This window comes from Felis catus, chromosome D1 (genome assembly GCF_018350175.1).
Source record: "Felis catus isolate Fca126 chromosome D1, F.catus_Fca126_mat1.0, whole genome shotgun sequence".
NCBI classification, from domain to species: Eukaryota; Metazoa; Chordata; class Mammalia; order Carnivora; family Felidae; genus Felis; species Felis catus.
The window spans coordinates 7,029,189-7,046,676 of record NC_058377.1 but is presented as its reverse complement, the minus strand read 5'-3'; the positions used below and the strand labels follow the sequence as shown (position 1 = coordinate 7,046,676).

Sequence of the window (17,488 nt, the reverse complement as noted above, 5' to 3'; positions counted from 1 at the left end):
GGGGTGCCAGATGCATTCAAACAAATCTCTCTGGTTGTTGAATGAGATCAGCCTTATATGGAGTTTTAAAAACACGGGGCACCTGGGTGGCGCAGTCGGTTGAGCGTCCGACTTCAGCCAGGTCACGATCTCGCGGTGCGTGAGTTCAAGCCCCGCGTCAGGCTCTGGGCTGATGGCTCAGAGCCTGGAGCCTGTTTCCGATTCTGTGTCTCCCTCTCTCTCTGCCCCTCCCCTGTTCATGCTCTGTCTCTCTCTGTCCCCCCAAAAATAAATAAACGTTGAAAAAAAATTTAAAAAATATTAAAAAAAAAAACCAAAACACATTGACTTCTCTTTTTCATTCACCTGCAAAAGCAATCAGCCAGCACAGGGAGATCGGTCGATCTGGTTGCAGACCAGGGGAGGAATGAAGAAAGTCTGGCATCTCTGTCTGAGAGGAAGAGGGAGCTCCATGGAGTTGGGTTATCCAGTGCCCAGTAGCATTGGTGAAAACCGAACAGTTCTTTCCAGTTGAAATATAAGACACGCAACATTAACAAATTAATAGATTTGTACTCATCTTGTGTCTTTTCTAGAAAAGCAACTGAAAGGCTGTTTCTCTGCCAAGGACAGCAGAGTGTTGTCATCTTGAATACGTGCGGTGTCTTATTAAAATTTACCACAGTACATTGGTTCAGCCAGGATGTTTAGTTGTAGACAACATAATCCTCTTGAGATTGGCTCAGAGAAAAAAGGCCTCCTTGCAAAGCGTCTGCAGTTTGCTCACAAACACACTGATGGGGAAGACAAAACAGATATTCAGTGGAAATTCCAGCACCAATATCTCAAATCATGTCACAGCATTGGACTGCCATGGGAGCAGCTGTCTGTTATGAACAGGAAGGTGCCACATCAGGAGGGAACCAACACACAGACTCACTGCATTCACTCCGGGGGAAGTCACTGCAATAGACACAGCAGCACTAGTATGGACGGACTTACACGTAAGCATTTTTATTGCTACGATGTTCGTTGTGGCAAAACTGGCAACGGCACCCTCACTAAGAAATGACCGAGGGGCACCTGGGCGGCTCAGTCGGTTCAGTGTCTGACTCGGCTCAGGTCACCATCTCGCGGTTCGTGGGTTGGAACCCTGCATTGGGCTCTGTGCTGTCAGCACAGAGACCTGCTTCTGATCCTCCGTCCTCCTCTGTCTCGGCCCCTCCCCCACCCACGCATACACTCTCCCTCTCTCTCAAAAATAAACATTAAAAAAAGGGGGAGGCGCCTGGGTGGCTCAGTTGGTTAAGCTTCCGACCTCGGCTCAGGTCATGATCTCACTGTTAGTTTGAGCCCCGTGTCGGGGGCTGTGGTGACAGCTCGCTCAGAGTCTGGAGCCTGCTTCAGATTCTGTGTCTCCCTCTCTCTCTCTCTGCCCCTCCCTGGCTCACGCCTGTCTCTCTCTGTCTCTGTCCCTGTCTCTGTCTCTGTCTCTCTCTCCTTCTGTGTTAAAAGTAAACATTAAGAAAAAAATTAGAAAAAAAGAAATGACTGAAAATATGATGCAACATCCACCTATGTGATATTATGAAGCCATTAAAAAGAATAAAATAGAACCGTATCAGTTGACTTAGGAGAATTTGTATTAGTACTATTGAGTGAGAAAAGCAAAATCTCATTTTCTAACAAGCATTAATAAAAAACCTGCATATGCATGTGTACATATGAGAGGATACAGAAGAGGCTAATGTGTCATTTGCTTTGTGGCCAGGTAGGGGTTGGGAGGTATATTTAACAAGGGAAGGGAGAGAGAAAGGGTAGCCAAGATCACCTCCACAAAAGAATGTGTAGAAATATACGTGTGTATGTACAACTCTGATTATATTTGTGCATTTAGAATTATATATCGGTATGTAGATAAAGAATTAAAGATAATTGTTTTAAAGATTTACTATCCAGGAGAATATTTAATGTTATTTTCTGTTAAAAGGTAAAGAAAAAAACCTTTAATTTCTACTTAAATTTTCATGACATATTGTGTTGTTGTGGTTTTTTTAAAGTGTATTTATTTTGATGGGGCGAAGGGTACAGCCTACAAGGGGCTCAATTTCTGATCTCTCTAACCAAACCATGAGATCACGAACTGAGCTGAAATCAAGACCTGAACTGATACTTAACCGACTGAGCCACCCAGTCACCCCGGAAATATTCTGTTTTAATAAAATAAATGCTGGTACTAATTTTCCCTCTGAGCTCATGCTTTTTTCCCCGACCATTCTTTCCAAGTTTTCCTGTCATTCCAGTCTGGAGTAAACTTGGAAGAAGTTCTAGAAATGTTTTGGAGGTATGCAACGGAGACCGATATGATTATCTCACCAGCAGTCACTTTTTTTCCTTTCCTCTGGGAACTTCATTCTCTTTTACACATACAGACACTCGTCATCACCACCATCCCCACATAGATGCTTATTGTGGAAGAATCGAAGTTCTTACAAGACACTAAGAGTGTGAGCACAGTTGACTGTTTCGGAGATGGGTGCCTGACTCAGGCTGGACCAGTGAGGAGTGATGCCTGGGGTGGAAATACCCCTATATGATGAGGTTCTAAAAGCAAGTTAATATTTAAAGCACTTGTCTCACAATCTAAAACCCATGCTAGGAACTGCACTATATAAAAGGGCAGACACTGAGGGGCGCCTGGGTGGCTCAGTCGGTTAAGCGTCCGACTTCAGCTCAGGTCATGATCTCACGGTCTGTGAGTTCGAGCCCCGCGTCGGGCTCTGTGCTGATGGCTCAGAGCCTGGAGCCTGCTTCTGATTCTGTGTCTCCCTCTCTCTCTGCCCCTCCCCCGTTCATGCTCTGTCTCTCTCTCGGTCTCAAGAATAAATAAACGTTAAAAAAAATTAAAAAAAAAAAAAGGCAGACACTGACTTTAAATCCCCAGCACCCTGGAGAATGAAGGTGTTGAAGTAGGTGTTAAATATTACTGAAATAATTAATGTTTCACGCATGTTATGGGGTCTAAGCTCCTCTAACCCCATGTAAGGTTTTTATTAATTAATGACACTGAAAAAGACAATTCTCTAAAGTCAGAAGAGTAATTTATTACAAGGATACAAAGAGACCCTAGAAACCAAGGGCAGAGATGCCACTTACGAACTGTAGCAAGCCTGTATAGTGCACCAGAGAGGTTTGTGTATTTATCCTCCATTTACAGTCTATAAAGCAAATGATGGTGAAGTTTCCAGTGCCTCTGCTTAAGAGATCAGCTACAAATTGAAATCTTTTTTTTTTCCCTTAATATTTATTTACTTATTTATTTATTTATTTATTTATTTATTTAGAGGGATAGAGAGCAAGCAGGGGAGGGGCAGAGAGAGAGAGGGAGAGGGAATCCCAAGCAGGGTCTGCACTGTCAGCACGGAGCCCAGTGCAGGGCTCAGACCCACAAACTGTGAGATCATGGCCTGAGCCAAAACCAAGAAGTCAAATGCTTAACCGACTGAGCCACCCAGGCGCCCCCAAATCTCTTCTTATAAGGACCCCAGTTAGATTGGATTGAGGCCCATCCGAACGGCCTACTTTTACTTAATCATCTCTTTAAAGGCCCTACCTCCAAATACACATTCTGAGGTAATGGAGCTTAGTGCTTCAATATATGGATTATGGAGAAACACAATTCTGCCCAGATCAGGGAACATGGGGGTCCAACACAAACCAACATGAAACTCTGACAATGACTAATAAAGTCCTTTGTCTCTGACCCAGGAGTCTTGTGTCTTTTGATAGCATCCATGAAACAGTAACAGGCTAAACTGTTAGTTTCTAAGAGGCTAGAATCTCAGACCCTGTACAGTTCTCAACACCCCTATTTTAGCACTTACCACAATACATTGTGGTCTTTCCACTAAGCCACACGAGTTTTATGGTCAAAGTATAATGTCTAAAACATAGTAGACATTGAATACGTATTTGAAATTTGATTTACGATAAAGAATCTAGGGGCACCTGAGTGGCTCAGTTGGTTAAGCATCCAACTTCAGCTCAGGTCATGATCTCACAGTTTGTGGTTTCGAGCCCCATATCGGGCTGTGTGCTGACAGCACAGAGTCTGGAGCCTGCTTCTGATTGTCTCTCCCTCTCTCTCTCTGCCCCTCCCCCTCTCGCAGTCTGCCTCTCTCTCTCTCACAAATAAATAAACATTAAAACAAATTTTTTACACTAAAAAAAAAAAGAATCTAGTCAAGGCATTGGTTGATCTGAAGAGAGATGCTTTTAAAGATACAGATTAAAATGAGAAAAAAAACAGGTTGGTATAGATTCAGTATTGCTAAATAGGAGTTCAGATACAATTGTATGGCTTGATAATGTTCTCAAAAAATACTGGGTGTTACCACAAGTATTATGTAATATATTAGGATATATTATGTAATATATATATATATATATAAATATATATATATATGGCCATATTTTACATATCATATCCTCTCATATCAGCTAACCCTCAGATTATTTCTCCAGAAATTTTTTAAAGTCTGATTTTGGAAGAATGGGAATAAAATGTGTTCTACACAGTTTTTCAAAGTGATAGCTAAAGCACAGCAATGCTTTCCATTTAAAGCATGCAGACAACTCCACAAATAAAACCTATCAATGAAAGTAGTACTAAATAATGCTACACTTTAGCCTTATCATTTACCACTGATTTACTACCAGTTTCTGAAGATCTTTCTAAAATACAAAGAACACTGTCTACAACCTCTACTCAGTATTACTAAAATGGGTCAAGAGAACTGGGACGGGTTGTGCCCTGGTAAAAGGGAATCATAGCGAGAATGCTGGGTAGTCCAATTACCGCCAGGAGATGAACAGAGAGGGTGCCTGGTTCTAGCGTTTCTGAATAGAGGGGGTCCTGAGTCAAGAGGGTGCAGAATCCCTGTGTCCACTCCACTACGGGTTCCCCCTGGCTCACGCAGCCCGAGCACAGTGTTTATTTTCTTGGAATAGATTTGAACCATAAGCAGATAAAAGAAACAAAAATAATTAACAAACGTGGATCAGTCAGAAGAAAAGGCAGCCAGTGGCTTCCAGCGCTTAGGGATCCTGCCAGTCTCTTCCCGAACCCACCTTCCACATCTGAGTGACCAAGACCAGTCATACCTCATCAGTTTCAGGGGACAGGAGCCACCTGACAGACAGGAAGCTCACCGGCCAGGCTCAAGGTAAGTCTTCCGCCCCGAATTCGGTTACCCCGGTGCCCAACAGCTCCCTTGGGGTCTGTCGCAAACCTAGTGGACGCTCCGAAAACACTTGTTGAGAAAAGCCAAGTGTAGGGGGAAGGAGATTAGGGAGAAGCTGGGGGAATCTCAGAGCAGAGGACCACAGAGCTTTCAGAGGTGGCCTGGGGAGGGGAGCCAGGACCGTGCCAGTCGCTCTGCACCTTGTAAACCCAGTGAAATCGTGGGCTAAAGGCGTCTTCCTAAACGACTTGGAAGTTCTTCGCTGCGGGGGCCCTTGGCTCGCCCCCCTCACCCCCACCCCGCAATCACCACTGTGCTGGCGTCCTTTAAAAACGGTGGATGAGCTCCGGCAACCGGAGGAGGGGGCGGCCGAGGGCGCAGGCTCGCAGCCTCGGCCGCTGAGAGCCGCGCCCTCCGCTGACCCCAGGGCGAGGCGCGCGGAGCTTGGGGCCCGGAGAGGGCGGGGCGGCGGGAGGCCGCGCACAGGCCCGCCCCTGGAGCCCGGCCCCTCCCCGCCGCCCCGCCGCCCCGTCGCCGCCGGCGCCGAGCTGACCTCCGGGCCCGGCGACCATGCCCCGCCTCCCGCGGGCCGCGCTGCTGCCGCTGCAGCTCGCCCTGCTCGTGGGCGCCGGGGCCCCCGAGGCGTCGGTGAGCGCGCCGCGGAGCCTGGTGTGGGGGCCCGGGCTGCGGCCCGGCGTCGTCCTGCCCGTGCGCTATTTCTACCTGCAGGCCGTGGACTCGGAGGGCCTGAACTTCACTCGCTCGCCCCCAGGTAGCGTTGAGCCGCCGGCCTCCGCGCGCCCCGGTCCCCGCCGCCTGCGTGGCGTCCTTTCGCCCCCAGCCCCCGGCCGCCCTTCCCGCGGGTCCGGCCGCCTCCCTTGGCGCCCCCGCCTCCCCGGACGCACCGGGAGGGCATCGCAGGGCGAAGTCCACTGAGTGAGTGAGTGAGTGAATGAATGAATGAATGAACTCCCAGGGCCCTAACTGGGACGAGGCGTGGGCCCTGGGGTCCAGCTGCAGGCGCTCGGCGAGGCCGGGGACTCACACGCCCTAGCCGATCACGCCAGCTGTGACGCAGGGAGCGCCCCCAAGCGGTGAGTCATCCAGCCCCAGAAATCCTCGGATTCCGTGGTGGAGGCCTGGTGGCTTGGGGACAGCCAAGTCCTATCTCCCGGGGAGATGTCAGAGCAGTGCGCACAGGGGGCGTGAGTGCGAGATGTTTGCCTTCTCAGTTTGGAGTTGTCACCAGCAGCTTGCAGGAATTAGTGAAACTCTCGGTCCGCACGGTGGATCTTGTCCTGAGTCCCGTCCCACGCTCTCCTACACGTCTTGCCTTTGCAACGTCTTAACGACTTGTCCTGGTGGTTTCTGGGTGTTGCCAGTCAGGATTTGCTAATTTATGTCTAATTTATGTTCAGCCAACTGGCATCCTGTTGTATCAACCAAGAGGCAGTAGAACCCGGCACTGCTTCCATTGCCAGTGGGAAACCATGACTACTTGTTTTTAGTTTTAGAAGGACTTTACATGGCCCTAAGGATCAGAACAAAAGATTCTTTTTTTAATGTTTTTTTTTTATGTTAATTTATTTTTCTTTTAATTTTCTTTTCTTTTCTTTTCTTTTTTTTTTTTGAACGTTTATTTATTTTTGGGACAGAGAGAGACAGAGCATGAACGGGGGAGGGGCAGAGAGAGAGGGAGACACAGAATCGGAAACAGGCTCCAGGCTCGGAGCCATCAGCCCAGAGCCTGACGCGGGGCTCAAACTCACGGACCGCGAGATCGTGACCTGGCTGAAGTCGGACGCTTAACCGACTGCGCCACCCAGGCGCCCCTGTGTTAATTTATTTTTGAGAGAGACAGAGAGACAGGGTGAGCAGGACAGGGGCAGAGAGAGAGGGAGACACAGAATCTGAAGCGGGCTCCAGGCCGGGAGCTGTCAGCACAGAACCAGAAGTGGGGCTTGAACCCACAAACCTTGAGATCATGACCTGGGCCGATTTTTGGACACTCAACCGACTGAGTCACCCTGGTGCCCCTTTTTATTTATTTTTGAGAAAGAGAGAAGCGGAGAGACAGAGAATCCCAAACAGGCTGCACCCCGCCACCCACCGTCAACGCAGAGGTTGATGGGGGCTCAGACTCACAAACAGTGAGATCATGACTTGAGCGGAAATCAGGAGTCTGTCTCTTAACCGACTGAGCCACCCGGGTGCCCCAGAATAAAAGATGCTTAAACCCAGGTTCGAAGTCTTCCACTATGGGGTGTTAACTATAGAAATATAGAAAAGTATAAAGTTTATTTTCTAAAATTAATTTTATAATGTTATAATGTGGTGCTTTAGAAAGAAAAGGGAAAACTCAAGACAAATTAATTTATACAGGAAAAAAAGAAAATTACATGACCCAAAATGGCATGCTGCTAATCTTACTATTAATGAAAGAGCTATACATTCAATTAAAATTCTAATTTTTAATCTAAAAATATTGGCAAAGGGTGTTTAAGCGGTAATACTCAAAGCTGTTAAGGGAGCCTCTGGAGACTCTCGGTGACCTTCATGCTCTTCAGGTGGCAGCACAAATTGCCAAAAAGTTCCTGGAAAGCCATTTGCCAAATGTACCAAGAGTGTTAAATATTTAAAAATTGAATGTACAAAAAGATAACGTTCAACACTTAGAAAACATAATTTCTAAAAAGATGTCATTTGCAAACAATGTCCATGCTCTTAACGTTCAACACTTAGAAAATATAATTTCTAAAAAGATGTCGTTTGCAGACAATGTCCGTGCCCTTTAATCTAGTAATCTGATTTCTAGGTATCTGTCCTGAGAAAATGGTCAGAATGTGATTTACATGCAAGAAATTCTTGCTGCGTGGTAATTACTTATGGCAACAAATTTAACCAGCCAGCTATAAGGTAGTTGCTAAATAAAGTTTGGTACATTCATGTGATGGAATGTTTGACAGCCCATTAAACTTAACATTTTAGATTCCACTCATAGGAAGTATTTAAAATAGTTAAATTCATAGAAACAGAAAGTAGGATGGAGGTTGCCAAGGGCTGATGGAAGAGGGAAATGGGGAGTTGTTGAAAAGGTACGGTATAAAGCTTCAGTTTTACAAAACGAAAAAGGTGTAGAGATTTGTTGCATAAAAATGTGAATATACTTAGCACTACTGAACTGTACACTTAAAAATGGTTTAAGCAGCCAACTCTTGATTTCGGCTCAGGTCATGATCTCATAGTTAATGGGTTTGAGCCTCACATTGGACTTGAGATTCTCTCTCTCTTTCTCTCTCTGTCCCTCCCCTGCTTTCTCTCTCTCTCAAAAATAAACGAATAAACATTAAAAAAAAGAGAGTTTAAAAAAATGGTTATGATGATCAATTTTATGTTATATGTTATAACCGTGATTTTTTTTAATTTTAAAAGATTATTTAATAATGCTTATACTAGGGGCGCCTGGGTGGCTCAGTCGGTTGAACATCCGACTTCGGCTCAGGTCATGATCTTGCAGTCTGTGAGTTTGAGTCCCGCGTAGGGCTCTGTGCTGACAGCTCAGAGCCTGGAGCCTGCTTCGGATTCTGTGTCTCCCTCTCTCTCTGCCCCTCCCCCACTCATGCTCTGTCTCTCTCTCTCTGTCAAAAATAAATAACCATTAAAAAAAAATTAAAAAAAAATAATGCTTATACTACGTTATCAGTAGACTAAACAGGAAAGAAATTATATAGTTTCCTTCTAATTTTATAATAAATAGATGAAACTATAGCTCACTCATTAATGTTCTCAGTGGTTATAGCAGAGAATAAGGATTTCTTTTACTCTTTTTTCCCAGGAAAATCTCCCCCCAAATAATCTTAATGTTTTCATAACCAGGAACAATTCATAAAAACCAAAAGATTTCACCAAGTCTTTTCAGACACCCTCAATTTCGTACCCTTCGATTCTCCCTATTTCCTATCATGCCACTTGATTTTTAGCTTCTATTAAATGGCTGTCCTGTAGTTCTGAGAAGCTCACCCAACCAGTTTTTTACATCTCTACCACCATTATTCACTTGCAAATCCCGAAATTTTCCCTTCTCCAGGAACTTAATGAAAAAGAAGCAATTAAAAAATGTTTTTCAGTTTTATTGTAGAGAGAGCATAAGCATGGGAGAGGGGCAGGGGGGAGAGACAGAGAGAGAGAGAGTACCTTAAGCAGCTCCACACTCATTGCAGAGCCTGATGTGGGGCTCAGTCCCATGACCCAGGGATCATGACCTGAGTTGAAATCAAGAGTCATGCCAGTGAATGTCAGAAGAAAGCCGGAGTAGCCATAATTAGACAAACTAGATTTTAAAACAAAGGCTGTAACAAAGAGATGAAAAGGGCATTATATTATAAAGGGTTTATCTGTCAAGATCCAACAGTTGTAAAAATATATGCCCCCAACTTGGAAGAAACCAAATATATAAATCAATCCCAAACATAAACAAATGTGTAGATAATAATACTATAATTGTCGGGGACTTTAATACTCCACTTAGAGCAATGGACCGATCATCTAAGCAGAAAATCAACAAGGAAACAGTGGCTTTAAATGACGGATTGGACGAGATGGACTTAACAGATATATTCAGAACATTTCATCCAAAAGCAGCAGAATACACATTCTTCTCGAGTGCACATGGAACATTCTCCAGAAGAGATTACATACTGGGTCACAAATCAGCCCTCAACGGGTACAAAAAAATCGATATCATATCATGTATTTTTCACAACACTGTAAAACCACAAGAAAAAATTTGGAAAGCCCTCAAATACATGGAGATTAAAGAACATCCTACTAAAGAATGAATGGGTTAACCAGGAAATCAAAGAAGAAATTAAAAAATACATGGAAGAAAATGAAAATATAAACACAACAGTCCAAAATCTTTGGGATGAAGCAAAGGCAGTCCTAAGAGAGAATATTGCAATCCAGGCCTATCTCAAGAAGGAAGAAATGTCCCAAATATACAACCTAACCTTAAACCTAAAAGAGCTGGAAAAGGAACAGCAAATAAAGCCTAAAGCCAGCGGAAGAAGGGTAATAATAAAGATCAGAGCAACAATAAATGATGTAGAAACAAGCAAAAAAACCAAATTAGAACACACCAGTGAAACTAAGGTCTGGTTCTTTGAAAGAATTAACAAAATTGGGGCACCTGGGTAACTCAGTCAGTTAGGTCAGGTAAGAGTCAGACTTTGGCTCAGGTCATGATTTTGCCATTCCCAAGTTCCAGCCCCACGTTGGGCTTTGTGCTGACAGCTCAGAGACTGGAGCCTGTTTCAGATTCTGTGTCTCCCTCTCCCTCTCTGCCTCTCCCCATTAAAAAATAAACATTAAAAAAAAAAAAAGAGGTGGCTCAGTCAGTTAAGCATCCAACTCTTGATTTTGGCTCAGGTCATTATCTCATAGTTAGTGAGTTCGAGCCCCACATTGGGCTCTGCACTGACAGTGCACAGCCTGATTGGGATTCTCTCTCTGCCCCTCCACTGCTCATTCTGTCTCTCTCTCTCTTTCAAAATAAATAAACTTCTAAAAAATGTAAAATAAAAAAAAGAATTAAAAAAATTGATAACCCCCTAGGCAGACTTATCAAAAAGAAAAAGGAAAGGACCCAAATAGATAAAGTCACAAATGAAAGAGAAGAGATCAAAAACAACACCACAGAAAGACAAACGATTACTAGAGAATACTATGAAAAATTATATGCCAACAAACTGGGAAATATGGAAGAAATGGGCAAATTCCTAGAAACTCAAACTACCAAAATGGAAACAGGAAGAAATAGAGAATTTGAACTGACCCCTAATCAGCAAAAAAAATGGAATCAGTAATCAAAAATCTCCCAACAAACAAGAGTCCTGGGCCAGATGGCTTCCCAAGGGAATTCTACCAGATTTAAAGAAGAGTTAATACCTATTCTTCTTAAGCTATTCCAAAAAATAGAAATAGAAGGAAAACTTCCAAACTCATTCTACGAAGCCAGCATTACCTTGATTCCAAGGCCAACGACCCCACTAAAAGGGAGAGTTACAGGCCAATATCCATGGTGAACATGAATGCAAAAATTCTCAAGAAGATATTAGCAAATCTAATTCAACAGTACATTAAAAGAATTATTCACCATGATCAAGTGGAATTTATTCCTGGGCTGCAGGTCTGGTTAAATATTCATAAATAAATTAACATGACACACCACATTAATAAAAGAAAGGATAGGAACCATATGATCCTGTCAATAGATACAGAAAAAACATGTGACAAAATACAGCATCCATCCTTCAACAAATTAGGGACAGGTGAAACATATGTCAACATCATAAAGGCCATATACAAAGACCAGCAGCTAATATCATCCTCAATGGGGAAAAACTGAGAGCCTTTCCCTGTAGTCAGGAACAAGACAAGGATGTCTACTCTTGTCACTACTACTTAACATAGTACTGGAAGTCTTAGCCTTAGCAATCAAACAAGAAAAAGAAATAAAGGCATCCAATTAGGCAAGAAAGAAGTCAAACATTCACTATTTGCAGATGGCATGACCCTCTGTAGAAAACCCAAAAGACTCCATCAGAAAATTTCTGGAACTAATACATGAACTAAGCAAAGTCACAGGATATAAAATCAACATGCAGAAGAACGCAACTGACTCAGTTAGACGTCCGACTTCGCCTCAGGTCATGATCTCACAGCTTGTGGGTTCGAGCCCCGCGTCGGGCTCTCTGCTGACAGCTTGGAGCCTGGAGCCTGCTTCAGATTCTGGGTCTCATTCTCTCTGCCCCTCCCCGACTTGTGCTCTATCTCTCTCTGTCTCTCAAAAATAAATAAATGTAAAAAAATTTTTTTAAATGAATAAACATTAAAAATATATATTTAGAAAAACCAACATGTAGAAATCTCTTGCGTTGCTATACACCAATAATGAAGCAGCCGAGAAAGAAATCAAGGAATAAGTCCCATTTTCAATTTCACCAAAAACGATAAGATAACCTAGGGATAAGCCTAACTAAAGAAGTGAAAGATCTATACTCTGAAAACTATAGATCACTTTATGAAAGAAACTGAAGAGGACACAAAGATAAAAAAGCACTCCATGGTCATGGATTGGAAGAACAAACATTGTTAAGGTGTCTATACTATCCAAAGCAATCTACACATTTAATGCAATCCCTATCAAACTACCATAAGCATTTTTTCACAGAGCTAGAACAAACAATCCTAAATTTTGTATGGAACCACAAAAGACCCTGAATAACCAAAAAACTCCTGAAAAAGAAAAACAAAACTTGAGGCATCACAATTCCAGATTTCAAGCTATATTACAAAGCTGTAGTCATCCAGACAGTATGGTACTGGCACAAAGGTCAATGTAACAAAATAGAAAATCCAGAAATTGACCCACAACTAACCTTCAACAAAGCAAGAAAGAATATCTAATGGAAAAAAGTCTCTCAACAAATGGTGCTGGGAAAAGTGGACAGTGACATGCAGAAGAATGCAACTGGAGCCTTTCTTACACCAACACAAAAATAAATTCAAAATGGATAAAAGACCTAAATGTGAGACAAAAAAAAAAACCCCATCAGAATCTAGAGGAGATCAGAAGCAGCAACTTCTTTGACCTTGGCCATAACAGTCTTACTAGACAAGTCACCAGAGCTAAGGGAGACAAAAGCAAAAATGAATTATTGGGACTTTCATGATAAAAAGCACAATGAAGGAAATCATCAACAAAACTAAAAGGCAACCTACAGAATGGAAGAAGATATTTGCCAATGACATATCTGATAAAGGTTAGTATACAAAATCTAGAAAGAAATTAGCAAACTCAACACCCCCCCTCCAATAATCCAGTGAAGAAATGGGCAGAAGATATGGATGCTTTTCCAGAGAAGACATCCAGATGTCTAACAGACACATGAAAAGATGTCCGACATGACTCATCATCAGGGAAACACAAATCACAATGTGATTTGTATCATCTCACACCTTTCAGAATGGCTAAAATTAACACAAGAAATAACAGGTATTGGTGAGGATACAGAGAAATGGGAACGCTCTTGGTGGGAATGCAAACTTGTGCAGCCACTCTGGAGAACAGTATGGAGGTTCCTCAAAAAACTGAAAATAGAACTCCCCTACGATCCAGCAATTGCAGTATTAGGCATTTACCCAAAGAATACAAAAATACAGATTCAGAGGGGTACATGCACACCAGTGTTTATAGCAGCATTATCAACAATAGTCAAACTATGGAGAGAGCCCAAATGTCCATCGACTAGTGAATAGATAAAGAAAGTGTGGTATTATACACACACACACACACACGCACGCGTGCACAGTGGAATATTACTCAGCCATCAGAAAGAATGAATTTTGCCTTTTGCAATGATATGGATGGAACTAGAATATATTATGCTAAGCAAAAAAAGTTAATCAGAGAAAGACAAATACCATGTGATATCACTCATATGTGGAATTTAAGAAACAAAACAGATGAACATACAGGGTTGGGGCAGGAGAAAAGAGAGGGTAACAAATCACGAGAGACTCTTAATGACAGAGAATAAACTGAGGGTTGATGGAGGGAGGCAGTTGGGGGATGGGCTAGACGAGTGATGGGTACTAAGGAGGGCACTTGTCATGATGAGCTCTCACTGTTGTATGTAAGTGATAAATCACTGATTCTACTCTTGAAACCAATATTGTAAGGTAAACTAAAATTCAAATTAAAAAAAAATATGTGAATAAGGATGGCAATAAAATGCTTTTAAAAGAAAGAGCGCTCAACCAACTGAGCCACGTAGTCACCTTGAGGCAATTTTCCTCTCAAGATTTGGACCTTCTTACATGACTTACCAAGAATCCCTTAATAATTATTACTCCCATTTAACAGTCATATTTGTCTGAATATTGTTATTATGCTGTGTATCTCCAGGTACCTAGATAACAAACATGTGATCTTGAATGGTCTAAGCAAAGGATTTCAAACTGGAGTCCAAAGAGAGAAATTAGAGGGTCTGTGACCTTGGATAAGGGGAAAGGACCTATCTTTCATGTGTATTTTTACTCCCTTCTGACTTAAATTGAGTATTTCCTTCTGTTCTGAACATAGGCAAAACCTGTTATCATTGTTACATTCCCAGCATCTGATATAATGCCTGGCAGAGATGCTCAGTAAATACTGTAGAGAAAAGAAAGGAAAGGGTGGAGGCAGGGTGGTTGGAATATCCCAAGATGGCTGGATACAAATACTCACTTTCTACTCAGTCCTCCTTTACCTTCACCAGTAATAGTATATTCAGAAAATAATCTTACCTCCTACTTGGGTAGCACTTTAGTGTTTTAAACTGTGTCATGTTTAATTTGTTCTCCTTAATCATCTTGTGAGATAAGAAGGATAGGTACTGTTCTCTCCGCTTTACACGTAAGAAACTGAGGCTCAGTGAAGCTAAAATGTTTTGCCTGTGGCCCCACAGCCATTGAGCGTCAGAGCCAAGGTACACATCCACGCATGCTCTTTCCGTCTAATCACATCTCCCGTGAGATGATTGTCATGCATCAGTTTTCAGCAAGTTCCTGGAGAGCATCCATGGTCAGCAGACAGCCAGACATTTTTGGAAGATTACGTTTAGCCTCAAGGCAAAACAGCTTGGCCTTCTGGCACTCTGTTCCCTTGGCCATACGGGGTTGACGCTCTTCCAGCTGTCGAGCCTTCATAATCTTCCTAAACAAAACGGGAGGCGGTGACTCCATTGTACCAGGAGCTCTGGATGGAGGTTGTTCCTCCAAGTCTGAATTCTGCAGACCAATATACTAACCTTACATAGCGTGACCAGGTGGATTCAGGAGGGGCTTGGAAAGAAGAAGGATTCAAGCTGGCTCTCCTACCTAACATAGGTGACTCTGGTCAGGTTGCTTATCCTCTTGGAGTCTTGGTTTCCTGATCTGTAAAATGAGGCTGACAATACCCACCTTACAAATTCTTGTAGGAAATAAAGAACGTAGAAAATGCAAATGAAGATCTCCAGCTCGGGCACTGGCACATAATAAATGCTAAGTAAGTGATTAAAAAAAAGTATTCCTTTCCAAACCAAAAGCCTTCAGAAGCTCTGATTCCAATGATACAAGGCTTTGATCCTGTGAACCTCCTTTGGTGTCCATGGACCCTGCAGCCTCATTTAACTCACTCTCTTAAAGTCTGAACTTGTGAAGTAGGAAAATTCAAGCTTGGCTTGAAGTCTGTTCAGTATGTTGGTGCCTGGGGCCAATGAGAATTCACATTCCTTCCACTGAAGCAATTTCAAAGTGCCCTCTTCTAATTCATTCTCTCTCTCTCTCTCTCTCTCTCTCTCTCTCTCTCTCTCTCTCTGTCTTTAATGTTTATTAACTTTTGAGAGAGAGAGGGAGCACAAGCTGGGGAGGGGCAGAGACGGAAGGGGACAGAGGATCTGTGCTGACAGCAGAGAGCCTGATGTGGGGCTTGAAACTTGTGAACCGTGAGATCATGACCTGATCCAAAGTCAGATGCCTAACTGACTGAGCCACCCAGGCGCCCCTCATTTTCTCTTTAATGAGGTTAAAATTGCTTATTTCTATTTCAGTCCTGGCCATTGTTAAATTGTGTTGATTCCAGCATTAATGGCATGCCAACAATGACACAGGCATGTAAGATTACTATAAACATAGCTGAACATTAAAATATTAAAAATGGCTACATTTTATTTTTATACATATATCTTGAAATGGAATGTTTAAATGCTATTTCAGAGACAAATTTTATAGTTGGAAGAGACAAGACAATATCTAGTCCAATTCTTTGAATTTAAAAATAAGGAAGCACTTTGGAGCTGTTTTTTTCTGTAAATCTATTTTTTCCAAAAAGATCACACAGTCACTAATATGTTTCTCTTATATCTGTTTTGTTTATTTAAAATCATAAATTTGTGGAGAACAGGACTCTTTGATCAAGAGACAAAGCTTTTCTGTTTCCTATTTGGGGAGAATATAATGGAAATTACCTCCTAGTTCCCAGGCTCTGCCTGCCTGATTTTCAGTTTGCCACACTGTATTGTCTTCCTGAAACCAAGCGAGAGGGGCACCTGAGTGGCTTAGTTGGTTGAGCATCTGACTTTAGCTCAGGTCATGATCTCACAGTTCATGAGTTTGAGCCCCGCATTGGGCTCTGTGCTGATAGCCTGGAGCCTGCTTCAGATTCTCTCTTTCCCTCTCTGTCTGCCCCCTTCTGTGCTCACGCTCTGTCTCTGTCTCTGCCTCTGTCTGTCTCTCTCTCTCTCTCAAAAATAAATCAACATTTTAAAAAAGTCATTTAAAAAAATAAAAATAAAACCAAGTGAGAAATAACATGAAAGCAATAACTAATATGCTTCATTTAAGCATTTCAGGTAAATGGCTAACATTTTAAATAATTTCACACTAAGTTCTTTACTTTTTTCTTACAACATTCCCTATGTTGGTTATAGTTCATTTATTTTATCAGATTGCTTTCATAATTTATCACACTCTTTTCAATGCTAAAATAAAATAGTAAAATTTAATAGGAAGATGTCAGATACTACATTACTATTACAAACTGAAGAGACTGAGGGACACCTCTCCTGACCCACAGGAAAAAGTAAAACCCTTGAAGATCAAGACAAACTAGAAACTTCACTCACTAGATTTAGAAACTAAGAAACTAGATTTAGGTTCACTCAGTAATTTCAAAAATACATATATTAAATATACTTAATTTCATACTATGATAGATGTGGGATCAAAGACTACTTTGGTCACCACTATTTTTTTCCAGGGCTGTGAATTTCAGAGGATTCACCACTTTTTTTTTTTTTTAACACATTTGCCTTTGATATAGTGATTAACTGTGGTGAGGACATTAATTGATCTTTATTCTCAAAGCTCCTGGGGATCAGATCTGCCCTGATCTGCAGACTCTCTGAAGAAAGATACTGCAGTGTTTATCCCTGGATCACGGTGATATTAATCACAACAGTATTGTGATTAATCAGTCTAAATCAGTCAGTATACTACAAAAAGAGAAGGGGAGGTTTACTAAGCAGGTGTTATTTACTCTGGAATAGAAAACCCACAGAATTTTGGAGTTGAAAAGGATGTTAGATCATCCTAGGATAACTTTCATTTCAACCTGAGGAAAAAAGCTTAGAGAAGTACACTCTAGCATTTACAAAAGTGTGTGAAAATTGTGTGTGTGTGTG

At 42.2% G+C, this 17,488-nt stretch overlaps 1 protein-coding gene across 2 annotated transcripts in view; it reads left to right on the top strand.

The window, feature by feature from the left end:
• The first annotated feature begins 5,737 nt into the window (after positions 1-5,737).
• POGLUT3 (protein O-glucosyltransferase 3) overlaps positions 5,738-17,488 on the top strand; it is a 29,116-nt gene continuing 17,365 nt past the window's right edge. The window contains exon 1 of one of the 2 annotated variants that reach the window (XM_045038246.1): positions 5,738-5,994. In XM_045038246.1, the coding sequence (XP_044894181.1) occupies positions 5,793-5,994 (202 nt within the window). In that variant the 5' untranslated portion in view covers positions 5,738-5,792. The remainder of the gene's footprint in view (positions 5,995-17,488) is intronic. The other variant, XM_023239070.2, reaches the window with a different exon arrangement.